A 26,313-nucleotide genomic window follows, 5' to 3' on the forward strand; every position below is an offset into this window, starting at 1 on the left:
AGGTTCTACCGACTTAGCCAGGTATCCCATAGGGTCCTTTAATGTAGATTTTTAAAGAACTCCAGTGAAGCATGTGCTTACCATTGATTAAAAAAACCCAATCAGAAAATTACCACATCATAAAATTAAGATAGCTAAAATCTAATCTGATCATAACAGATTCTGACAAATTCATGACTGTTTGGCCTTTAGAAAGGAGTTAGTATATCAGTGTTTTGAATTTCTATGCTTAGAACTATTAGGTACTCACAACCCTAGAAAAACGTAGCTTATGTAGAACTCTTTATAGTCAGACAGTGGCAGATCTGGTAGTCATTTCAAATTTGAAAGGCTTGAATGAAATTCTCGTATTTTCTCCTTGAACTGCTTCAGTTATATTTCTTTTTTTTTTTTTAAAGATTTTATTTATTTATTCATTCGACAGAGATAGAGACAGCCAGCGAGAGAGGGAACACAAGCAGGGGGAGTGGGAGAGGAAGAAGCAGGCTCATAGCGGAAGAGCCTGATGTGGGGCTCGACCCCATAACGCCGGGATCACGCCCTGAGCCGAAGGCAGACGCCCAACCGCTGTGCCACCCAGGCACCCCTTCAGTTATATTTCTTAAAATTTAATGGAACATTTACATTTTTGTAATCTATGAAAGTAGGAAGTATAGTTTTCCTGAAATTTTTCATAGCACAAAGAAAAATGAATCTTTCCTGCTATCCAGTTTGGTTTTTTTGTATTACACATATTCAGTGTGGCTGACTTATCTATTAAAAGTCCTATAGAAATCCCATTATTACTTTGGAAATGATACCAGTAGGAAATGTCTCTTGGCAAAAGTTTTAGAGATTAATGAGCAAAAGACACATACACATAAAATTTATGAAGTGGTATTTTAATCTGTTTTCTCCAGGTTTGAATAGGATTGAAGGAATTCATCCTGAGTTATTTAGCAAACTACATTCTCAGATAAATATTTTAAACAGTTTTCCCATTGAACAATATGGTTTATTTTTGTTTTTATTCATTTTTCATACCTGCAGTTATTGTCTCATGTATAAATTTATAACAGTATAGAAGTTATGAAATTGGGTTTTTTGTATGAGGTGGTATGTTATGATAAATGAATTCCTTCTAGCATGTCTAATTCAATCTAACAATTTTCGTTTCTTGTTTTATAAAATTGAAGATTGAATATTGCTTAGCTCTTTTATGAGAGAAAATCAGAAATAGAGTCCACTTATGAGTCAGATGTTTTAGTCTGTTAACAAAATTTTATTAATGTACTTGCGTAAATTTTTGGTTTAAACAGACTGGTCTTACCCCCTTGATGGAAGCTGCTTCTGGAGGATATGCAGAGGTTGGAAGAGTTCTCCTTGATAAAGGAGCAGATGTCAATGCCCCGCCTGTGCCTTCCTCAAGAGATACTGCTCTAACAATAGCAGCCGACAAAGGTCACTACAAATTTTGTGAGCTCCTGATTAATAGGTGGGTACATTTTATGTATAGAAGTTCTTGTGATCCTTTTCACTTCTCAGTGCCTTTACAGTTAATAAAATTGTTTTACTTTACTGACATTTTAAAGAAGAGATTATTTTTGAAAAAAATGAAGAATGTATTATTTGCATGCTGTCTTAGAGAAGATAAAAGACAAATAGAGGAAATAGAAAGTCAGCCCCTTTTTGTAGGAAACAAACTATATTAACTTTCTTTGATTTTATAGGGGAGCCCATATTGATGTTCGAAACAAGAAGGGAAACACACCACTTTGGTTGGCATCCAATGGTGGTCATTTCGATGTGGTGCAGTTGCTGGTGCAAGCAGGTGCCGACGTGGATGCAGCAGATAACCGGAAAATCACACCTCTTATGTCAGCATTTCGCAAGGTAATTTGATGTGGAGGGGAAAAGGTAAAATGTAATCATTTTTAACTAATCCTAAGTTGAAACCATGTGAGGAAAATGAACTGCTCTTGGAGAATAGACTGAATTTCCATACATAAGTCACTGCTATCTTTCCATTCTCTTTGTGGCTAAATCTAAGAGCTGTATGGTAGTTCACTATAAGCAACTCCGTTGTTAAATCACTAGGTGTTTTGACTAGTTTTGTTATGTTGTACATAAAACACGAGATTTAAGGATGCAGGGGATTTCTTCTCTACCTAAGAAGGGACAAAAAGGAGTGGACTCTTTCATTAAAACTCACTATACCTCCTATATGTATTAAGGTTTGCTTGTCTGCTATATTTTTAAAAGCTTTCCCGTTGCAATTACAATGAACTGTAAACTACCTAACATGGCTTACAGAGCCCTTCATGATATGGCTCATGCCACCCTCCCCAAACCAGTCTTTTATGTTACCCTTCACCTTTGCTCACTACACTTCAACTACTGGTCTAGAATGCACGAAATGTTTATCTGCCAGAGGGCCTTTGCTCACTGGTTTTCTTTCCCTTGCCCTTCACTGGCACAGTTCTGCTCATCCTTTAGCTCCCATTTTAAACGTCCCTTCTTAGAGAGTCCTTCCCTAATACCCATCTGAAAAAGGTCCTCTTATTCTTTTTTACAGTACCCTATTATTTTCCTTATCCCATTTTGTAATTATACCTTCAAACATGTATTTACTTTTTTAATGCTTATCTCCCCAAGTAGATTGGAAGATCCAGGAAGATCAAGCTTCGTGACTATCATTGTTTATACACATTGTTTAGCATGGTGCCTGACACGAACTAGGTAGTCACTAAGTAGTTACTGAAAGAGAACAGTGTAAGTTTTGTAACTTAAAAAGAGAACTTGCAGTATTTTCTAGACTTAATTCTTTTTTTAATTTTTCCTTTCCTTTTAATTGAGGGATCATTTACGTATAGTGAAATATATAACCTAAGGTGCATAGTTTAATGGGTTTTGATAAATAATATACCTATGTAACCCACACCCCATAAATATATAAAATTCTTCTATAATCCTAGAAAGTTCCATCATGCCCATTCTGAATTCCCTGCCCTGGAGGCAACAACTTTACTGATTCTTGTCACCATCAGACTAATTCTTGAAGATGTTTTAGAACTTGGTAGGAGGAAAACTATGCAAGTTTGGTTATGTTAAAATAGATGGTACTCAGAATTAATTACAGATCATTCGCCTCTGGTCATAGCTTTTATTTTATTTTATTTTTATTTATTTATTTTAAGATTTTATTTATTTATTTGATAGAGAGTGAGAGAGGAAACACAAGCTGGGGGAGTGGGAGCAGGAGAAGCAGGCTTCCCACTAAGCAGGGAGCCTGATGGAGGGCTTGATCCCATGAGCCGAAGGCAAACGCTTAACAACTGAGCCACCCAGGCGCCCTTGATCATAGCTTTTAGAAAGCATTTTACCTAGATTCAAGTCATGAGACTCATATAAATGTGAGCGTCTACCTTGTTTAGTAAGATGAACCAAAAATAATGCTTTGAAATCTAGAACATCTCTCTGTTTTAGGACTACTTTCCCTTTTATATAAAGGTTCATTTCACACCACCAATTTTTATTAATAGATTTACTCTAGGAAACACTTGTTTTCTACAAAAGTTTTTCTGTTTTCAGTGGGGAAATGCTAGATTAAATTTAGGAGGAGTACGTGACCATGTTGTTTTTATTTCATAATTTCAATTTTCAGTTTAGTAAACTACCTGAAAGTATTACTATACCTTTTACTCTTATTAAGCATATGGGCAAATTTTCAAGGAGTTCTTTTGTGCATTTTTTGTTGTACTTCTTACAGGGTCATGTAAAAGTTGTTCAATATTTGGTGAAGGAAGTCAATCAGTTCCCTTCTGATATAGAATGCATGAGATACATAGCAACAATTACAGATAAGGTAGGTTTAATATACTGTTGAAACGCATTTTTGTTCTTCATGGAATTGTATGCCAAAGTGTGCAATTAGCAACCTTCCTTTTGTCTTCTGTGAAACTGATCACCTAATCTATCTACGCTTTAGTTTCTCCATGGAGAATGGATATAATAATTTTGATAAATTATTTTGAGATTTCCTTCCTGTTATAGGCTATAAGCACAGTGAGTGTGGCTAAAGGTTATTGCTAGACTATTAGCCTGATTAGAAAGTTTTCTAAGAACACAAACTTTTTAGGAAATAGTACCCTTTTTTGATGAAAGATTGATATATGACTAGACTCAAAGGATAGCTTATATTTGGCTTAGTGAATTCTCATTTGTTTGGGCTTTAAGTTCTGGACTTCACTGTGCTCATCAGTTCAAGTTTTATTTGGCCTGTTGATGTTACGTGTTCCTATATTTATATAACTCCATTTTCCACTATAGGAACTCTTGAAAAAATGTCACCAATGTGTTGAGACAATTGTGAAGGCTAAAGACCAGCAGGCTGCAGAAGCAAATAAGAATGCAAGTATTCTTTTGAAGGAACTTGATCTGGAAAAGGTGAGTAAGAAAAATAATTTTTCTTTTTAGAAATTGTTGAAAATTAGGGCACCTGGCTGACTCATTTGGAAAAGCATGTGACTCTTGATCTCATGGTGGTGAGTTTGAGCCCCACATTGGTTGTAGTAAAGATTATTTACTTATAAATAAGTTATAAAATTTTTCAAAAAGAGTTGTTAAAAATTTGCTGGAATAAATTTACCATCCTTATGACCAATGACCTTAACAAAATCTCTTTCAAAGGAAATGATTAATTGTCAAATCACCATCAACTTTTTGATTGTGACCTCTGTTCTTAAAAAATATTTTGAATCATATAAGTAAGGAACTAGTTTTCAAGCAGATCATAGTTTACCAAATGACATTACTACCTAAGTGGGGTTTTTTTTATGATTTATTTATTTGACAGAGAGAGAAAGAGCAGGGGGTATAGGGAGCCCTACACGGGGCTCGATCCCAGGACCCCAAGATCATGACCTGAGCCAAAGGCAGACGTTTAACCAATTGAGCCACCCAGGCATCCCTACCTAAGTGGTTTTAACATTGGTTTGAGAAAAAATTTAGTAAAGCATTGGAAATCTTTTTGGTAATTATAAGATGTGTGCTATTAGTGGTTTATTAGATACTCAAAGAGTAAATGTCTAATATCCTAGGTTGTGTGGTATAATGGAAAAGGTTAAAAAAAACAACATTGCTTTTCTGAGGGTCAGTCTGCTTACCTGGAAAATGAGGGTGTTGCTATTCAATCCACAAGTCATACTAAAAGAACACTATGATCAAGTAGAGTTCTTTCAGGAATGCAAGAGATAGCTTAACATGAAGAGACTTTGTTGATGAGTAGAAGAAAAAATATATGATTATTTTGAGAGATACTAAAAATCTTGAAACCATTTCTTAGTTTAAAAAAAGAAAAAAAAACATGGGGTGCCTGGGAGGCTCAGTCAGTTAACTGTCCAACTCTTGACGTTGACTCAGGTCATGATCTCAGGGTTTTGAGATCAAGCCCTGCATCGGACTCCGCACTGGGCATGGAATCTATTTGAAATTTCTTTCTCCCTCTCCCTCTGCTCTTCCCCACGTCCCCTCTCAAAACAGACAAACAAAAAACCTAAAGAACATAGTAAGCTAAGAACAGAAAAGAAGGTTGCTTATAAATTAGTGAGAAAGGGGCGCCTGGGTAGCACAGCGGTTAAGCGTCTGCCTTTGGCTCAGGGCGTGATCCCAGCGTTATGGGATCGAGGCCCACATCAGGCTCCTCCGCTATGAGCCTGCCTCTTCCTCTCCCACTCCCCCTGCTTGTGTTTCCTCTCTCACTGGCTGTCTCTATCTCTGTCAAATAAATAAATAAAATCTTTTTTAAATAAATAAATAAATAAATAAATAAATAAATAAGTGAGAAAAACAACTTTCCCAGAATAAAAAATGATCACATGAATGGGCAATTCACAGAAAAAGAAATACAAATGTTCAATAAATTTTTTTTTTTACCATATTGGCAAAGCTTAAAATTTAAAGATTAGATAATAGCTATTGGCGGCAAGGGTGGGGAGAGATTAGCACTCTAGTGAATGATTTTTGATATATGATGTAAATTACTATAACTATTAATGGAAGTGCCTTCACAAATAGATTAAAAGGGTGGATACCCTTACTCCCACCATTCATACCATTTATAGAAATTTAGCCTAAGGTAATTAGACAAATGCTCAAAAGATGTGAACATATAAGGACATTCATTGCTGATAGTAGGGGGAAAAGTGTAAACCTTAAGATTACAGTTAAAATCAGAAAGGAAGAAGTTATATTCATTTTAAAATAAAACAGAGTTCATAGTTAGATGACTATTAAGGTACCTTTCATGTCTATAATTTTGATTTTTGTGCAACTACCCAGGGATATGGTCAGCAATCCCTAAATAGCTAGACAGTTTGTTCTTATGCCAACAGAGTGATGAAATTCAGTTTTTAGCTGAATATGCAATCTCTTCTCTCAGTCCTTTCTCATTTACATAGGGAATTGGCAAACTTTTTCTATAAAATGCCAAATAGTAAATATTTTAGGCTTTGCAGGCCATATGGTGTCTGTCATAAGTCCTCAGCTCTGTTGTTGTGGCGCAAAAGCAGCCATAGGCATTAGCTAAATGAATGAGCGGGGCTGTGTTCCAATAGGACTTTATTTTTGAACACTGGAATTTGAATTTTGTATAATTTTCAAGTGTGATCAAATACTCATTTTATTTTTTTCAACCATTTAAAATGTCAAAGCCAGTCTTAGCTTTCAAGCCGTATAAACACAGGTGGTAGACGGGATTTGACATTCAGGCCGTAGTTTGCCAACCTCTGATTTGGATAAATAAAAACTTCAAAGAATAATCAATTTATGCCTCAAAATGGTAAATTATAATTTTGAGGAAAATACTTAATTTCCATAGAAGGATAAATAAAATTGATGTGTTTTGTACTTGCTTCGAACTTTCATTGTGATGCTAGCAACTTATTACTATGTTCCCCTTTCTGAAAAAAGCGACATTTTCTAGTACTAGCCACAGCAAACCTAAAAGTAATCAGAATTATGTATGTGGCTTTAAAAAATTCTGTAAAGTAGGAAAATAATTTTTATAATAGCCTCTGGTAGTATTTTTACAGTGAAATATTTTAGTTATAGATCATGATAGCTGCATTATATAGCTGACTATATAACAATAAACAGATGCTACATAAATGTATTTTTTAACAGCATTACTAAGATTTAATTCACATATCATACAATTCACCCATTTAAAGTCTACAGGGGTGACTGGCTGGCTCAGTCAGTTAAGTATCTGACTTCAGTTCAGGTCGTGATCTTGGGGTCCTGGGATGGAGCCCCGTGTGGCACTCCCCGCTCAGCAGGGAGTCTGCTTTTCTCTCTCCCTCTGCCCCTCCCCCTGCTTGTGCTCTCTCTGTCTCTTTCTCAAATAAATACAATCTTAAATATGTATTTTCAAACAAAGAAAGGAAGTATATAATTCAGTGGCTTTTAGTATATTCACAGAGTTGTGCATTTATCACTACAGTTAATTTTAGAATATTTTCACAATCCTAAAAAAAAACCCTACATCCTTTAAGTGTCACCCCCTTCAATCCCTCCATCCTAGGTAACACTAAACTATTTTTTGTCTTTATGGATTTCCCTATTCTGGACATTTAATGTAAATGAAATCATACAATATTTGTCTCTCTGTGACTGGCTTCTTTCACTGCATAATGTTTTCACGGTTCAACCATGTTGTCACATGTATCAATACTTAATTTCTTTTTATTGCTAAATAATATCCCATTATGCACACACACATTTATTTATCCATTCATTAGTTGGTGGACATTCAGGTTATTTCTACTTCATAGGTATGCAAGTTTTTCTTTTTCTTTTTTTTTTTTTTTTTTAAATATGGAATGCCTTATGAATTTGCATGTTATCCTTTGTGCAGGGGCCATGCTAATTAATCTTCCCTGTATTGTTAGAGGTTTTTTAGTATATGTGCTGCCAAAGCAAGCACAGGGTCCAAGTTTTTGTATGAACATGTTTTCATTTCTCCTGGGTGTGTATATATATCTAGGAAGGGAATTGCTAGATCATATGGTAATTCTTTGTTTAACCATTTGAGGAACTGTCAGATTGTTTTCCAAAGCAGCTGTACCATTTTACGTTCCTACCAGCAGTGTGTAAAGGTTTTAATTTTTCCACATTTGCTATTATCTGTCTTTTTGATTATAGCCATCTAGTGGGTATGGAGTGGTTATCTTGTTGTGATTTTTTATTTGCTTTTCCCTGATGTCTAGTAGTTATTCAGCATCTGTCTTCATGTGTTTTGGCTCTTCATATGTGGTCTTTGAGGAAATGCCTGTTCAGGTCCTTTGCATATTTTTTAGTTGAGTTATTTTTCTTTTTATTATTGAGTCATGAGACTTCTTTATATATTCTTGATATAAATCCCTTACCAAATGAATGATTTGCAAAAAATTGTTTCCCATTTTATGCGTTGTCTTTTTACTTTGTTGATGGTTCTGTTGAAGTACAAAAACTTAGTTTTGATGATGTCCAGTTTATCTTTTTTTTGTGTGTGCTTTTATAAAGATGTTTTGAGACTGATATCCATGGGAAGCCACATCTATCATAAAAATATTCATTCTTTATTTTAAGTGATTGCATTATTGGTGAAATGATATACCTACTTAATTTGCAGTCAAGAGAGGAAAGCAGAAAGCAGGCTCTTGCAGCTAAAAGAGAGAAAAGAAAAGAAAAGAGAAAAAAGAAAAAAGAGGAGCAGAAAAGGAAGCAGGAAGAAGATGAGGAAAACAAACCTAAGGAGAATTCAGAACTACCAGAGGATGAAGATGAAGAGGAGAATGATGAAGATGGTAAGAAATGACTCTCCCAACTAGTGATAAAATTGTGTTTATCGACTTCATTTTGAGTACTTTTTATTCTCATTCTAGTTAGATATTTCATACTTTAATCTGCAATTGACAGTTGGCTTTTATAGTAAATATTTCTGAATATTTCACATTGTAAAGTGATACAGAGAAACAGAAAGGGAGAGGCAAGCATGTAATTTGAAGTTTAGTTGTAATTTAAGTTACCCTGTAAAACATCATGTATGTCCTACATGTGATACAGTAAAGAGATTCGCCAGCTTCTCTTCAGGTTCTGCCCTACTCTTTCCTCTTCCATTTGGAAACTGGGGAGAGGTCCAATTCCTCAATAAATTTTGAGCTAAGGTTTTGCTCAAAGCTACAAAGATCTGGGGTTCATTATTCTTAGAGTTGTTTTTTGTACATTCTAGCAGTGCTTGTAGTAGACAAGTAATTGTTCTCTATTTGAATGCTAATTCTAAAATACTATCTGAAAATTTCCCTGAATTTATAATTTTTAAAAATTTTTATTTAAATTCCAGTTCATTAACATAGTATAATATTAGTTTCAGGTGTATAATTTAGTGACTCAGCACTTCCATACATCACCCAGTGCTCATCACAAGTGCCCTCCTTAACCCCCATCACCCATTTCACCCATCCCCCCCGCCCACCTCCCCTCCAGCAACCCTCATTTTTTTTCTCTTTGGTTAAGAGTGTTTTTTGGTTTGTCTCTCTCTCTCTTTTTTCCCCTTTGCTCATTTGTTTTGTTTCTTAAATTCCACGTAGGAGTGTTCTCCAACTGACTTATTTTGCTTAGCATAATACTCTCTAGCTACTAATTCAGAGGGGAACATGCACCCCAAAGTTTATATCAGCATTATCAACAGTAGCCAAACTACGAAAATTCCCCTAAATTTAAACTATATTGTGATTTTTGGTTAGTTCATGAGACTAGCACCTCAGATCTTAAGAATGTTATGGTGTGAATGTTTTTATACCAAGTTAGACATCAAAATAGGATATAGTACATTTGTTCTAACAGTGAAGATTTCTTTATTTACTCGTGAGTATTGGTGAAAGGAAAAGATGACTTAGAGGACTGAATTATTTTTAATTATTATGTATATCTTGTCATCGTTTGCTTTGAGATCTGTGGCTGTCAGTGTGATTGTTGTCCTTTTGATAATTTCAGTGGAGCAAGAAGTTCCCATAGAACCACCTAGTGCAACGACCACCACCACGATTGGCATCTCTGCCACATCTGCAACATTCACAAATGTGTTTGGGAAAAAAAGAGCCAACGTGGTGACAACCCCTAGCACCAACAGGAAGAATAAGAAGAACAAAACAAAGGAGACCCCTCCCACTGCACATTTAATATTACCAGAACAACATATATCCTTAGCACAGCAAAAAGCTGATAAAAATAAAATAAACGGAGAACCCAGAGGTGGTGGTACAGGTGGGAACAGTGACTCGGATAACTTGGACAGCACAGACTGCAACAGTGAGAGTAGCAGTGGTGGTAAAAGCCAAGAGTTAAATTTCACTGTGGATGTGAATTCCTCTAGTGATAGGAGATACCCCTCACTGCTACTGCATTCCCAAGAAGAAAAGACAAGTACTGCTACTTCCAAAACTCAAACACGGTAAATTTTTCTGATTTGTTAACTCTACATCCACCTTTCCTTTTTCATGACCGGCACAAGAATTTGCATACATTTTTTAGCACAAAGTGTATTGAACACTTTAGGTCTACCACATTATCTGTCTTCTGTGTTCAAAACTGAAATTCACTAATGTCCTAATCGTGTGCAAGTTATGAGGTGAGATTATTAGAAATTTTTATGATTCAGTTTTGAAGTTGAACACACTAGCATACATTGATTTTATTATCACTGTGTCATTTTTATTGATTATAGTCCAACTTCTTCTGATTCCGTTTTCATACTGAAGTAGATGATGATGAATTCTTTGCGCCGTTTTTCTGCTTTTCTGAACCCATGTGCCTAATTTTAATTCAAATATTTCAGCATAACTTTGTCTATAAATGGTCTCTTGAGTTTCTATGTTAAAATTTGTTTTATTGGACTTGATAATTCTTTCTTCTCAGACTTGAAGGTGAAACGAATACTAATTCCTTATCAACAAGCTATAAGTCAGTGCCGTTGCCGTTAAGTTCTCCAAACATAAAGCTGAATCTAACTAGCCCCAAAAGGGGACAGAAAAGAGAAGAAGGGTGGAAAGAAGTTGTACGAAGGCAAGTAGAATTAGTCTTATCTTTTTAACTGTCGTAAACCATGCACAGGTTCTTGTCTGATGAGGTAGTTTACCCAGTTAATTAATGAGTGACTTAAATGTGGTTATTATCTGTGCCATACTCAATCCAGAGTCGGCTGAAGTAAAATGAGAAGCAAGGCGTAAATTTTGCGGCATATTTTATATGACAGAGCAAATGTTGGCTTTTCAATAACAGAAAGTATTTACAGACAATTCCAGACAAACCATACAAAATGGTCACAAGCCTATTTTAAAGGGAAGGTTCTAGGAGCGCCTGGGTGGCTCAGTCAGTTAAGTGTCTGCCTTTGGCTTAGGTCGTGATCCCGGGGTCCTGAGATTGAGTCCCTCATGAGGGAGCCTGCTTCTCCCTCTCCCTCTGCCTGCTGCCCTGCCTACTTGTGCTCGCTCGCTCGCTCTCTCTCTCTGTCAAATAAGTAAATAAAATCTTCAAAAAAATAAATAAAGTGATGATTCTATACTTGACGGCAAAGTCACAGTGTTACTAGTGAGGGCTGTGATGTTTGTTTAATGGTCACATTTTGGTAAAAACAATCAGGTTTGTCCATATACAGTGTTTAAATAAAGTTAGGCTTTGCTGGAGAGCATATTCTGAAGAACCGGTTAGCCGCTATTAACCAATGCAGTTGCTATCACCATAACAAAGGGGGAAAGGAGCCCATAAAATTAAAATAAAACTACCCTCACCCTCAAAAAAGAAAGAGGAAAGAAAAGTACCTTCAATCGCTATGCTTTATACTTAAACCATGAGGGGGGAAATGAAAAAAGCAGACAGGCCACTGCTTTCAAATGTTTTGTACAGATGATACTTTTTGCCTCTGTTCATGCTTTCCAACAGGGAAGCAGGACAAGACAGATCTGCTAATGTGCATTAAATCACCAAAGGACCAAGATGTCTGGGCTTTTGTTCGGTACTGTTGCTAAAGATTGTGTCCTTTAAATGCAAACAAAAAGAAGTCTTGGCCGAATAGGAGAAATGATGTACACTCGATGATCAGATCGATTTAAGTATTACTCATGGCATATAGCCTAGTCCATGCTTTAGCTTTCAAAATATCTGAATATATCCCTCCAGCATTAAGGTGTGATAAATTTTGATCATGAAAAGTACCTTAAGTGCCCTCATTGATATTCTTCTGGACGTAAGAATTCAGGTTTTTGAAGGTCCCTCCCTAGAAAGGGGAATCCTGGGGCCCAGCACTGAGAACTTGAAAATAATGGGTGTTGCTCTCATCTGGTTCTGCTTTCATGCTTAAGAACTGCTTCTGCCAGCAAACACCGGGTTTCTTTGATAGTCCTTAGGGGCAACCAGGCCATCTTATCAGATCCCAAGATCAGCCTCTGGTCTTCTCTCCAGCTCTGCTTAGCTCACATATAAGTGGAGGTCCCGGGTTCTACTTGTGACTTGCTTTTTACGTGGTTGAAATCTGAGGCTTTTTTTTTTTTTAATTGCTAAGTATAAATTATTGATATAAACTAGTCTCTGTTATTCAGTATGAAGTTTAACAGTGCTTTATGCATTATTTAAATTTAGGAAGAGTATGTGCATATGGTTGTTACAGTTTAGTTGATGTGTGATGTTTCAGGCAATTTAAATGCTTAGATCACGAGATATTTAAAATATAATTTTATTTAAAGTGACAAAGGAATTTTTACTTTCACTAAATTAAATTCAATATGAGAAGAGGTCACTTTCTAAAACAAAACCTTTTAGGGTTGACTGGCTGGCTCAGTCGGTTAAGCGTCTGCCTTCCGTTCAGGTCATGAACCCGAGGTCCTGGGATCGAGCCCCACGTCGGGCTTTCCGCTCAGCGGGGAGCCGGCTTCTCCCTCTCGCTCTGTCCCTCACCCGTGCTCATGCTCGCTTGCTCTCTGTCAAATAAATAAATAATATCTTTTTAAAAAAATCTTTTAATACTTTCCCCTTTAAGGTTTGAGAAATATTAGGTGTCCATGAACATACTCACTGAGACATCTTTTTAAATAAAGACATTTGCTTTCATAAGCTCATGTGTAGTCTTCATTTTCTAGGTCAAAGAAATTGTCTGTTCCAGCTTCCGTGGTTTCCAGGATAATGGGAAGAGGAGGGTGCAACATCACTGCAATACAAGATGTTACAGGCGCGCATATTGATGTGGATAAACAAAAAGACAAGAATGGCGAGAGAATGATCACAATAAGGTAAGTGTGAAAAATGTATATTACTCATTCTGTGTGGAAATGAAATGTTTTTAGAAGCAAACTTTTGTTAGGTTATGGTACAATCAAGAGTTTTATTTTATGGTTAAGATGACTTGTTTTTTATGTCTTTGATCTTGTTTTTGTGTTTTCTTTGTTTCTCGCCAGGGGTGGTACAGAATCAACAAGATACGCAGTTCAGCTTATCAATGCACTTATTCAAGATCCTGCTAAGGAACTGGAAGACTTGATTCCTAAAAATCATATCAGAACACCTGCCAGCACCAAATCCATCCATGCAAACTTCTCATCGGGAGTAGGCACCACAGCAGCTTCCAGTAAAAACGCGTTTCCTTTGGGTGCTCCAACTCTTGTAACTTCACAGGCGACAACATTATCTACGTTCCAGCCAACCAATAAACTTAACAAGAACGTTCCAGCAAATGTACGTTCTTCTTTCCCAGTTTCTCTACCCTTGGCTTACCCCCACCCTCATTTTGCCCTGCTGGCTGCTCAAACTATGCAACAGATCCGGCATCCTCGCTTACCCATGGCCCAGTTTGGAGGAACCTTTTCACCCTCTCCTAACACTTGGGGACCATTCCCAGTGAGACCTGTGAATCCTGGCAACACAAATAGCTCTCCAAAGCATAACAGTGCAGGCCGTCTACCTAACCAGAACGGGACTGTCTTGCCCTCAGAGTCTGCTGGACTAGCTACTGCCAGTTGTCCTATCACTGTCTCTTCCGTGGTTGCTGCCAGTCAGCAGCTGTGTGTGACTAATACCCGGACTCCTTCGTCAGTCAGAAAGCAGTTGTTTGCCTGTGTGCCTAAGACGAGCCCTCCAGCAACAGTGATTTCTTCCGTGACGAGCACTTGTAGTTCCCTGCCTTCTGTTTCCTCTGCACCTATCACTAGCGGGCAAGTTCCCACCACATTTCTGCCCGCAAGTACTCCTCAAGGACAGCTTTCTTCACAAAAGATGGAGTCTTTCTCTGCCATGGCACCCCCCAAAGAGAAAGTGTCCACACAGGATCAGGCCCTGGCAAACCTGTGCACCCCATCTTCAGCTGCAAATAGTTGCAGTAGCTCTGCCAGCAACACCCCAGGAGCTCCAGAAACTCACCCATCCAGTAGTCCTGCTCCTCCCTCCGGTAACACGCAGGAGGAGGCGCAGCCCGCCGGTGTCTCAGATTTAAGTCCTATGTCAATGCCTTTTGCGTCTAACTCAGAACCTGCTCCATTGACTTTGGCATCACCCAGATTGGTTGCTGCTGATAATCAGGACACCAGTAATTTACCTCAGTTAGCTGTACCAGCACCTCGAGTTTCTCATCGAATGCAGCCCAGAGGTTCTTTTTACTCAGTGGTACCAAATGCAACTATACACCAGGATCCCCAGTCTATTTTTGTTACAAATCCAGTTCCTTTAACACCACCTCAAGGCCCACCCGCTGCAGTGCAGCTTTCTTCAGCCATGAACATTATGAATGGTTCTCAGATGCACATTAACCCAGCAAATAAATCTTTGCCACCTACATTCGGCCCAGCCACACTTTTCAATCACTTCAGTAGTCTTTTCGATAGCAGTCAGGTGCCAGCTAACCAGGGTTGGGGAGATGGTCCACTGTCCTCACGAGTTGCTGCAGATGCCTCTTTCACTGTTCAGTCAGCGTTCCTGGGTAACTCTGTACTTGGACACTTGGAAAACGTGCACCCAGACAACTCCAAGGCACCGGGCTTCAGACCGCCTTCCCAGCGAGTTTCTACTAGTCCAGTTGGTAAGTTATGATAACTCTTACTGTAACTCAGTATGCGGCTCTGCCAGCATAATTGACTCCCCCGAGATAATAAAGCAGTTCTTTTGTACATAGTAGTGCATGATCTTAACGAAACGAGAGTGTTTCATGAATACCAAAGACCCATTAAGATGGAGCGGGCAGAAATCTACCGGTAGGTAAATCACTCACATACAGTGAGCTGCTTTATATTGTCTTTATGATGTTTCTGTCCCTCATGGCAAGGAGGTTATACCTTGCGTCAGTCCATTTTCTAAGAGCTGGTACGATGATACTACTAAAAAGGGACTCAGAGGATGCTTCAAGGATTCCAAATTTAGAGACATTTTTTTAAAATCATAGTGTTTGCATTTCTCAGATTTAAAAAATTTGTGTTACAACGGTGTGGAGGTACCAGTCCCTAATCTACGTTATTCTGTGTTCTCAGTCTTGGGTCCTCAGACGGAATGTTAAGTGGTGTTTAATAGTCTTCTTTATTATTGACATTAGATGGAGCTGACTGAAGAGATCTAGTCATTTGTTGGCTCTTACTGTAGAAAGACCAATTTAGATTCAGCACTTTGGTTTCTTGAAATTACACATTAGCTGCCACGGCATTATAAGGAAGATATAGATAGACAGGAGTCTAATGTTGGCTTGAAGATACTTAGAAAACCAGAGTCTGTTTTCCAGAATCTAGCAGCCAAATTTCAGTCTATTCTGCACTATTCTGAAAAATAAATTAGAAATTGCAGCTGACATGGTGTGGGGGTAAGCAGCTCTCTGTCCACTTAGCATTTTTCTTCCATTGGAAAACTGTCTTTTGCGGCCCATCCTTCCTTTTTGCTGATTATAAACTGATTCGTGGTGTTGAAAATTTGGGAGTTTATGGATATGGTGTAGCCTTAGCTTTCATTTCAGATATGTTTTTATTTACTTGGCTTTTCAGGAAAACATAGCTATTATATCATCTTTCAAGTAGATGTATAAGTCTATATAAGATTATCTGTGGTCCAGAATATTCTCTAGGATTTTTTTTCTTCCATTTTTCTATTTCTTTTTCTATAAATCAGTATGTATTTTAAGTTTTCATTTTGGGGAAGCTATGATGGAGGTTTTCAAAGGCCACAGGGTGAAAGAAGACATTACCAGTGCTCAGGCAATCGTGTAGAAAGTATTAATCTTTGACTTGACTGGCACTAACGTGTGAATTCCCAGTGCCTTAGCCAGTTCGACTTCAGGTCTCTCCCATTCCAGTGTTTGAGCTCTTTAAGCTCTTTGAACATCACATACTGCATCCCAGAAGATGTACGGATTATGAATTTCTAGAAAAAAGAAAAAAAAAGGGAAATCATCCATCTGGTTTGGTAGAAAACAAGGTTTGGGGACCTTAGGTACTCAGATCTATAGCTTCAAAATTATTTACTGCTAATAAAAAATAAGCATTTTTTAGAAAGCAAGCATTCATCCTCGACCTTTCCTCTGGGGTCCAGGATTGGTAAGCTTGGCCTTTTATCTTAACTGCCTGTCTGGTTTCTTTTGTTGATCCTCTTCTTTCATGGATATAGTTCAATTCTCCTGGTTCACAGGTAAGAAATAGTAATACTGAAGACAATAGAGAAAGATGTGGAGAAATTGGAAACCTCAAATGCTGCCAGTGGAAATTCGAAGTGATATAGCAACTTGAGAAAAACAGTTTTTGACAGTTCTTCAAAAAGTTACATGTAGTTACCATATGACCCAGTAATTCCACTCTTAGGTGGAAGTTACACAAAAACCTGGTACACAGATGTTCATGGCACCATAACAACCCAAAAGTGAAGACAACCCACTGTCCCTCAGCTGATCAATGCAAAAACAAAATGTGGTGTGTTGATATAATGGGATTACTACTCAACAGTAAAGAGGAAAGAAGTACTGATGCACACTACAGCATGGCCGAACCTTGGAAACATGATGCCAAGTGAAAGATCCACTGTCAAAAAAGATCACAGACTATGTAATCCATTTATATGGAGTTTCCAGAATAGACCAATCTATAGAGACAGAAAGTATATTATCGGTTATTTGGAGGATGGGGAGTTACAGGTAATGCGTACAGAATTTCTTTTGGGGAAGACAAAAATGTTCTAAAATTGATTGCGGTGATGGTTGTACAACTCTGTGAATATGCTAAAAGCCTTTGAATTACATACTTTAAATGGATGAAGACCTGCTTGAGAGAAGTGTTGTTGTTGTTGTTGTTGTTGTTTTTTAAGATTTTATTTATTTATTGAACAGAAAGAGCGAGAGAGGGAACACAAGCAGAGGGAGTAGGAGAGAGAGAACCAGACTTCCCACTGAGCAGGGAGCCCGGATGTGGGGCTCGATCCCAGGACCCTGGGATCGTGACCCGAGCCGAAGGCAGACGCTTAACAGCTGAGCCACCCAGGCACCCCTTGAGAGAAGTTTTGAGCAGTTCTTTTTATGTTGAGATTAACTATTTTTTCCTGAAATGAGCACCTATAATCCTTTTCCAGACACTTGTTCCCTTTCTCTAATACATTCTCCAGAGAAAGCAGTGGCATTTGAGAAGACTGCTAAATTCAGATTTACACAAACTAGATAGAAACTTTCATATGCAACTGTTAATTTTTTTTTATCAGATGGAATACTGAAATTATCTGTAATAGTCTGCTTTTCCTCATTAGGAAGGAAACATTGGTAGATCGTGTTATTCATCTTCCATAGGAAATGACTATATTTATTTATGTTGATGACCATCTGTACTTTGAGATTTTCCACAGACAGAAAAACAGAAATTATTGATGGGTACCACTTAGCCACAACATGCTCACATTTCATGTCCCCTCCAATGACAGCTTTGAGATTTATCCAGAACGTTATTCCAGGTGATTGCCATTCTTAAACATTGGGCTCGCTCTTCTATATCTAGTGCTGTTTGGTGATGATTCTTCTGGACTGCAAGAATAAAGTGGGTTTGGGCCATAATACAGTGCCATATAAGTGGATTATTTTTGCTGTGATCTACAAAAATAAACTGCGTGCTTTCTCCTTTTTTAAAAAGGAATTAAGTAAACTTTGGACTTCTGGTTTTAAAGCCTTGGCTAATTGGATATCTTGGACCTGTTTTCTTTCAGGCTTACCATCCATTGACCCATCAGGCAGCTCCCCATCTTCCTCTTCTGCTCCTCTGACGAGTTTTTCCGGCATACCAGGAACACGGGTTTTCCTGCAAGGGCCAGCTCCTGTTGGGACTCCTAGCTTCAACAGACAACATTTTTCCCCCCATCCCTGGACAAGCGCCTCAAACTCATGTAGGAATCCTGGAGGAATTCTTCCCAAAGAGTCTTGAATAAGCTATTAAACCATTTGTTTCAGGGAATATGACATAGTAACTCTAGTAAACGAAAGTTGAGTAAACTGAAGTAAATGGTATGATGGTTTGCAGATACCAAAGGTTTGTATTGCAGTCCTGTCAAAAGTGGTCAGTCATTTGTAGGATAGAAGACTTGAGAAGGGTCAAGCTGTCCTTCCAAGCCAGAAATGTTTACACTGGGAGTTGGAGCAAGAAAAGAGGTACTACACATAGTTTTATAAAAGGACCCTTTGAAGGTAGTATTGCAAAATAATTTCTTAAGTCTGAAAAGTAGATTTATATATCCAGTCAATTTGGTATGATTCTTGGTTTATTTTTACATTTTAAGAGACCATATTATTGTCGTTTATAAGTGAACACATGCCTTTGTTCTTCGTTTTTTCAATATTTAGAACAGATGAAGTTCTCACAGTACTTGAACAGGATTTGATTTTTTAAAATGAGCATCGGCCCTTATGGCAAAGAAAACTACCAACATTACCTGAGAGTCCTGTTAAGAAACAAAGCCATGAATTGAATCCAAGATATTTGCTGACGTTTAACCTTTCTTCCTTATGGAAAAAAGGGGCTATAGAAAGAGGAAAAAAGAGAACAGCTAAATATAGAGGGCCACCAGCTCTTTTCCAAACAATATGCTAGTTATTGTACAAACATTCAGACTTCAGTTAATTTAAAATTTGACAGGTTATGTTTTGAGAAGATTATTTAGAACTAGAATAAAAATTAATATGGCCTTCATCCTCTCTAGCTTTGTTCAGCAATCTGTAAAACAATTTTTAGACTATTTGTTTATACTTCCTACGTGCGGAAGTAGTGTAAGATAATATTCATAGAACTTACATGTTTTCATTTGAATGATCTTTTTAAGTGAAATTTTTCTTTACAGACCTGTGTTGTGGAATAGATCTTTCCAACAAGGTTTCTCATATTCTTATAATTAGTTTTTAATGTAATAAAACAATAGAGAAATATTTTGCCACCAGGTGACTCTCCTATTCCATCTGTTTCTTCGGGATCATCTTCACCTCTTTCAGCCACCTCTGCCCCACCAACATTGGGCCAACCAAAAGGAGGCAGCGCCAGTCAGGATCGAAAGATACCTCCCCCCATTGGAACAGAGAGGCTAGCCCGGATTCGGCAAGGAGGGTCTGTCGCACAAGCCCCTGTAGGGACCAGTTTTGTCGCTCCTGTTGGACACAGTGGAATCTGGTCATTTGGCGTCAACGCTATGTCAGGTATAGTTACCTTGTCCTCTTTCTGGAGGGATATCTCCAGTAAGTTGTGGGATTTTGCCATTAAAACTTAGTTCCTTAAAACAAAATGGCTTCGTTCCTACACTTAACAATAAGTAGGGGTGTTTGTACCTTTGAAGAATTCAATCCAGTCTCAGAGTTTGGAATATTAGTTTGGTTTTTACATAATAATATATATAATACATATAATAAAAGTAAATATAGATTAGAAGTAAAAGATTCAAAGTGTACTTCCTTTCCCTTTTAAGCTTTCCAGTGTAGCATGGGATAATCATTTATGTTCTTTCAGAGAGCACTTGGTGTTTTGAATGACTAGGTAGAGTATTTGGGGTATTCAAAGGACTTCACTCAGTTTTACAGGAACTGTTTTCGGTTTGCAAAGATTGTCATGAACACGCACTGAGCTTTTCAGAGGAATGAGTTTGATAAAATTTAGTATGAAAAAAGTTCAAGTAGTAATATTTTGTCATTTTACCCAAATAAATATCAAACCCTGTCCTCAATTCTTCTTTCCAGAAGGCTTATCAGGTTGGTCACAGTCTGTGATAGGGAACCATCCAATGCATCAACAATTATCAGACCCAAGCACATTCTCCCAGCATCAACCAATGGAGAGAGATGATTCTGGAATGGTAGCCCCCTCTAATATTTTTCATCAACCTATGGCAAGCAGTTTTCTGGATTTTTCTAAAGTGAGTCAACAAACATCATTGTAACTTGTTTAACACTTTGCCAGCCAATGTTAAGGAATAGTTTATATTGAAGTAATTCTCCCTTTTGGTGTAACAAGTTTGTTTTCATGACTTGCCCAGGTCTTTTAGTAGAGTTTCCCTTTTCTTCTTAGCACAAGCTTATTGGTGAAACTAAAATATGGAAAAGTTGAGGGTATTATATGTGTTCATCAAAGTTGGGAAATTTCCTGATGATTTGATACTGGATTTAGTCGGGGTTTTTTTCTACTTGTTGAAAAATATTGCTAATGCAGGTAAACCACTTCTGGTTTTTCAACACTGTATGATGCTATATTTTTAAAGGCTCCTCGGGAGTTCTGTGGATGAAGGGAAATTAGGGAGATCTAAGCTGGTATTATAGAATCATCATTTCACTTCAGGATTAAACTTTTCTTTCTGCTTTCTTTCATAGGGTCTGCCAATTTCCATGTATGGAGGCACCATAATACCCTCTCATCCTCAGCTTGCTGATGTTCCAGGAGGACCTCTGTTTAATGGACTTCACAACCCAGATCCTGCTTGGAACCCTATGATAAAAGTTATTCAAAATTCTACTGAATGCACTGATGCCCAGCAGGTAAAATAGACTTAGTGCTCTTACTTTGTCATGTCATTCTTTTAATTCTTTGGGTAATGCAAATTCTGAATATCAAGTCATGACATCTGACCACCTTCATCTGAATTAAGTTTTTCAATATCAATATGATGCTACTAAACATTTTATCTCATGTATGTATATTCTTCCTAGGCAGAAACAGTGAATTGCCATTGCATTTATATATTCATTTTGTAAATGTCTAAAGATTCCTAATTAGAAATTCCAATTTTTCCTCCCCCTTTTCAGATTTGGCCTGGCACGTGGGCTCCTCATATTGGAAACATGCATCTCAAATATGTCAACTAAGTTAGAAGGTCTTATTCTTTAGCCTTGTTGAGAAACCTATGAGCTTGGAAGAACCCTGGGGATTTTTTTTTTTTAATGTGCCTAACTAAGAAATTTTCTCTGAGGCGTTAGCAATGGAAATTTGATTGCCCATTGTATAAGAACAAAGTGATTTCCTATCCACCTGATTATGTTCTCTGGTTAGTTTAGCCATTTTGAACTTAGTGCTTTTGGCTAAACATACTGAATGCTACTTGTATGCAGAAGAGAATTAGATGATTACATGTTTCAACCTTTTAGGGTGGTAAATACATGTACAATTGTTTACATACTTAAAAGGAAAAAGTTGAGTAAATTTCTTGTCATATAGTGGCTCTACTTAATGTAGCCTGTATTAATGTGAAATATTTACCAGAATATTCAATAAAAAGATGAACAGTGTTTAGAAGTGGGGTGTGATCCTTTCAGTGGTCATGCAGGTATTACCCAATCCACAATCCTATTGAACCAAGTTGTTAATACTGTATTTCTAACAGGCATCCACATTTTACACTTTAAAGATAATTTTTAGACTGCCTTGAGAAAGCGTTTTGAAGACTAGTTATCTGCCTATTCTGCGTTAAGCATTCCTTATTTTCTTGTTCTCTGCCATCTCATTTTGTAAGTGGGAAATTTTCAAGCCCCTGCAATGTGTCTTATGTGACTTTAGCAGATAGGCCTTTGCCGGGGTTAACTCCTTATGGATCATGAATGTCAATAAGGACCGTAGGATTGCAATCAGATGACACTGAACAAACCTAGGGACACCCAAATCCTCAACTTCAGGTTCTTTTGTGCTTCCTGACTTTTATCTAAAAACTTACTTGGTTATAGTGTTTTACGTTTTATTTGGGTTGGGACATAGGATTGGGTGGGAGTGCCTCCTGTAATACTGTGGTATTGTTGAATCAGCGGAGTAATCTTTATAAATATGTGACTAATTCTGGGCTTGGCTCCACAGCCCCAAGTATGAAGAGCCAATATGTTTAACAAGCTAAACACAGGAACACTAGAATGGATTGCCTTGGCCAAACTATAGGCTATGCCAAGAATCTGATGCAATAGAGAAGGAAAAACAACCCTCTGAAAAGAACAGTCATCAACTTTTTCATGTTTAATATAGTGGAATTTCCTGGTTTTATGTATAGGCACTCTAGAAAAGAAAACAAAAAAATACTTCAGGCCGATGGAGAAGTCAAAACACATATCAAGGCAAAGAAGAATGTACAACAAAATAGTAACTAGTGGCAGAGCCATACAAGCAGCACTTTTCAACTTTCATACCACCAGGAGTTCTTCCTCTTCTCTGCCTGGCTCCTAAAGCCACCACTAAATGAGACACACCAAGTTCTGTGTTAGACATGCCTGGTTCTTTTGTCTTCCCTATCATCTTACGTATGAGAGCTGCTTTAACCCCACTTCTTGTTTTCTATTTTGAATGGATTTGGAAAGTATCACAGGTGTTGAAGTGACTGCTTTTTTAGTGCTTGATAACCACATCAAGTATTCTCAAGAGACCCCTTGGATCACCTATATATCTTGCTGTTTCTGTTTACCACTAACAACAAAAATCACCTAATATTAGTGAAGTGAATGAAACTACTCTTGATGAAACATACACTAGTGAGAGATAATATTAAGTAAATTATTCAGTGGGACAAAAATGTTTTTCCTGTCTTAACAGTCTACAATACATTTGAATTATCTGGGAGAGCCCTTAAACCCTATCTTCTGCACCGTGAGAATAACAGAGTGAGAGATTGTATCTGAGGTCAGGAACTAGACTCCATGAGAAGAGGGGACAATGAGGAGAAACCCCTAGGAGAATTAGGAAAAAACAGGAGCTGTGCGGTCGGTGGTAGTTATTCAGGATGCCCTCCTCCTTGCCCTCTTATCAGCACGGCCTTCTTTTCTTTCTGTTTGGATCCCTCCTCCCCAACCCATTTTGCCTGCTATAATCTCTTCTTCCTCTGTCTTGCCTCTTCCTGGCATTACTTTACTGCTCTTTTACCAACCTGAACCTTGGATTAAACCTAGCTCAGGTAAGAACTTAATTACTTTAAAAATATACGAGGGATCTGGGGGGAGGCAGCATGGGAACAGTGGAATAAGACAAGCCTAAATTCTGTTTTTGTTTCTGTCGCTTGAAGCTCTATGTCCTTAGGCAAGTCATTTTTCATTTCTGGGCTTGCTTCACTTTCCTCATCTGAAAATAAAATTGAACGTAAATGAACTCAAAAAAGTCTCCTAGTGCTAACACAGATTTTCTCCTTTTTCTTGTGAATGAGAATATACGGGATGGGAATACTGGAAGCCAATAGAATGTTTACATTACTGAACTTTGAGAGCCCCTACCATTGGGTCTCACATGGAATCAGAAGCCTGCTGTTGTGTGGGACAGTACTGATTTGAGATTTTAATAGAGGCAGAAGAAAACCTTGCACATTCATAGTGAGACCTCAAATCATTAAGAAACATCCTGTTGAGGCATAGATCAAACCCCATGAGAATAACTGTTCTTTCAAGGAATAAAACTATATCATCGAGGTTTCTGGACCCCACTTATTCCAAGTAGTAGTGTAATAAAATTCCACCACCAATAAAATTATTGATGTTTTAAGACCCTTTAAACCTATTGTGGCTACAGTGTGCTGACTTGCCCTTTTATAGGCCAGTCTGCTTCCTTCAGTCCCTGCTCTCAAAGGGGAAATCCCATCACCTCAGCTAACCAGACCGAAGAAGAGAGTTGGACAGCCAATGGTGGCCTCTCCTAACCAGAGGTAAGAAGTCTCAGGACTTGGAACTACAATTTTCATCTCTTCTTATAGGTTCTGGCCAGATCCTCCTCCCATCCTCGAAGTTAGCCCATGAGGGGACCAGCCTCAGTTTGAGGCGGCTTGTAGAAGGGGAAAGGCTAGTCGTATTACAGTTTCAAGCCAAACAAAAAGGAGTAGTTAGTATACTTGGTTCTGTCCCACTGTTCAAGACCTTTGGACTGCATTGTAAACCCAGGAAGTGGCAAATAAGCCTGTAGGAAAACAGCTTCTGAACATCTTGTTCTCTAGCCTAGATCTCTTCTACCGAGAAGTGTTGCTGGTTGTGACATCTTCCCAGCGGACCCTGTGCTGGGGTGAGGGGCTCTGATAACGCTGTATTTTCTATTCATCCTTAAAGATTTGTCACCATTTGCCATCAGACAGATTCTTCACCTTTACTTTATTCTGTAGCAAATGAGTGAGAGAAAGATGGTTTTAAGTATCCAGAACTTATGTGTATTAAGACCACTTCCAATAAAGAGCCGAAGGCTGGGCTCTAAGACCTAATTTGGAAAACAGGGTCGTGAAGCTCACCACCAGACTGCCAACCTGTTTTGATTACTTTCACCTCCTGTTTTATCTTTAAGCTACTGGTATAAGTCCAAAGTAGTTTGTCTGGTAGCAGAGACCTGATATTCCCTTAAACGCTTAATCAGATCGCTGGGGTTGGAGCCTGGGCATAGGTCTTTTCTTTTCTGCGTGCTTGTCTGTTTTAAGCTCCCATATTCTAATGGGTAATCAGTGTTGAGCCTCTGATTTAAACTCTCGGTCCTTCATCCAGATTGCATGCATGATGTATCTGGCTTTCTCTCTAAGGCCAACCACCTATCTCTAGTTCCCCACCGCTTAGAGCACACAACACTGCAAGGACAGTAAGCGTCTAAGCAGTAGTATTATAGTAGTAGTGCCTGCTGCTGCCATTTTGTAGTAGAGTAACAGAAGGGAGACCTCACTTCCACAGTGATCCTTCTTGAAAACTTTTTAGTCTCTTTTGGTGAACCCTCTTCTTCCACTACCTCTTAAATAAATGTTAATGTGCTCAGGCCTCTTCTGATTAGGCTCTATCTTCTGTCCAGGTGATCTCATCCCACACTCTTGGATTTCACTGCACCCAGGTCTGAATCACAGACCAGATTTCTCCCCCTGAGCTTCAGACCCTTGTATCTAGCTGTTTACTGTGCCATTCCATCTCAGCATTCCACACATATTATACATTCCCCAATATAAGATACACTTCTCTTGTTTTTCCTGGTATATTAGGGGGTACTACTATTACCAAGACTTTCAGGTCAGAAGACTGGAAATTATCCTAGCTTAGCTCCCTCTCTCTCACCCCACTCTTAATCCATCACCTTCTTTTTCCCTCTCTGTGTATGGGGATCCTGACCACTTCTCTCCATCCTCATAGCCACTGCCCTTTGGTCCACCCCATTTCACTAGGCCAGAATCTTCACCTTCAGTCTCACCGTCCTCCATCCTATTCCTCACTCCCCCAACCAGACTTATCTCAAAAACTGAGTTGTGATAGACGGCTCCCCACAGTCTGCTCCCAAGCCTTACTCTCCAGCACTGTAAAGAAAGACCCTTCTTCTAGGCATACACACCACTTTGTAAGAGGCTCAAAAACATTTTGGAACAATAAAATATAAATATCCTTGCTACCTGAAGTGTTACTCTGAGGACCTGCAGACCTAAGAGACTGCATCATCTGGGATCTTACTAAAAATTTAGCATCTCAGGTCCCACCCTAAACTTACTGTATCAAAATCCTCATTTATAAGATCTCCAGGTGATTTATGTGCACATTAAAGTTTGAGAAGCACTGAGTTATTAAAACAATTTTTTTTTAATCAGTGGAGAAATCAGAGTCAAGGGAAAATCTGATGAAGTCAGAACTGAAGTAACATTAATACCGTTAAATACATGAAGTCCAGTGGTCTGTACTTAATTGGGGGCTGGGTGGTAATACCAAATTTGAGGAAATCGGAAGACAACTTGATCAACATTTTTAGTATATGTAGGTACTAGGCTTAATACTTTCTCTTCCACCACCCCTCTCCTGCCTCCTTTCATATTACAGTGCCTACATCAAAAAATCCCCTAAGTCCAGGCTGTCTGATCTTCCTTTCCAGGGGA

General features: G+C 38.2%; 1 protein-coding gene and 1 pseudogene across 20 annotated transcripts in view; one reads left to right on the plus strand and one right to left on the minus strand.

The window, feature by feature from the left end:
* The window catches only part of ANKHD1 (ankyrin repeat and KH domain containing 1), a 125,283-nt gene that overhangs the window by 96,292 nt on the left and 2,678 nt on the right, over positions 1 to 26,313 (plus strand). For 8 of the 20 annotated variants that reach the window (XM_057307102.1, XM_057307110.1, XM_057307104.1 and 5 more), the window contains 14 exons: positions 1,299 to 1,474; positions 1,710 to 1,872; positions 3,749 to 3,844; positions 4,309 to 4,425; positions 8,651 to 8,825; positions 10,015 to 10,471; positions 10,936 to 11,082; positions 13,152 to 13,301; positions 13,467 to 15,079; positions 18,217 to 18,393; positions 19,439 to 19,690; positions 20,225 to 20,400; positions 20,852 to 21,016; positions 24,032 to 24,141. In XM_057307102.1, coding sequence (XP_057163085.1) covers positions 1,299 to 1,474; positions 1,710 to 1,872; positions 3,749 to 3,844; positions 4,309 to 4,425; positions 8,651 to 8,825; positions 10,015 to 10,471; positions 10,936 to 11,082; positions 13,152 to 13,301; positions 13,467 to 15,079; positions 18,217 to 18,393; positions 19,439 to 19,690; positions 20,225 to 20,400; positions 20,852 to 21,016; positions 24,032 to 24,141 — 3,974 coding nt within the window. Of the gene's footprint in view, positions 1 to 1,298; positions 1,475 to 1,709; positions 1,873 to 3,748; positions 3,845 to 4,308; positions 4,426 to 8,650; positions 8,826 to 10,014; positions 10,472 to 10,935; positions 11,083 to 13,151; positions 13,302 to 13,466; positions 15,080 to 18,216; positions 18,394 to 19,438; positions 19,691 to 20,224; positions 20,401 to 20,851; positions 21,017 to 21,283; positions 21,764 to 24,031; positions 24,142 to 26,313 lie in introns of those variants that run through there. The other 12 variants (XM_057307105.1, XM_057307108.1, XM_044387457.3 and 9 more) reach the window with 9 other exon arrangements.
* LOC113261963 (U6 spliceosomal RNA) lies at positions 7,849 to 7,963 on the minus strand (annotated as a pseudogene).

The sequence above is a fragment of the Ursus arctos genome, unplaced genomic scaffold (assembly GCF_023065955.2).
Source record: "Ursus arctos isolate Adak ecotype North America unplaced genomic scaffold, UrsArc2.0 scaffold_5, whole genome shotgun sequence".
NCBI classification, from domain to species: domain Eukaryota; kingdom Metazoa; phylum Chordata; class Mammalia; order Carnivora; family Ursidae; genus Ursus; species Ursus arctos.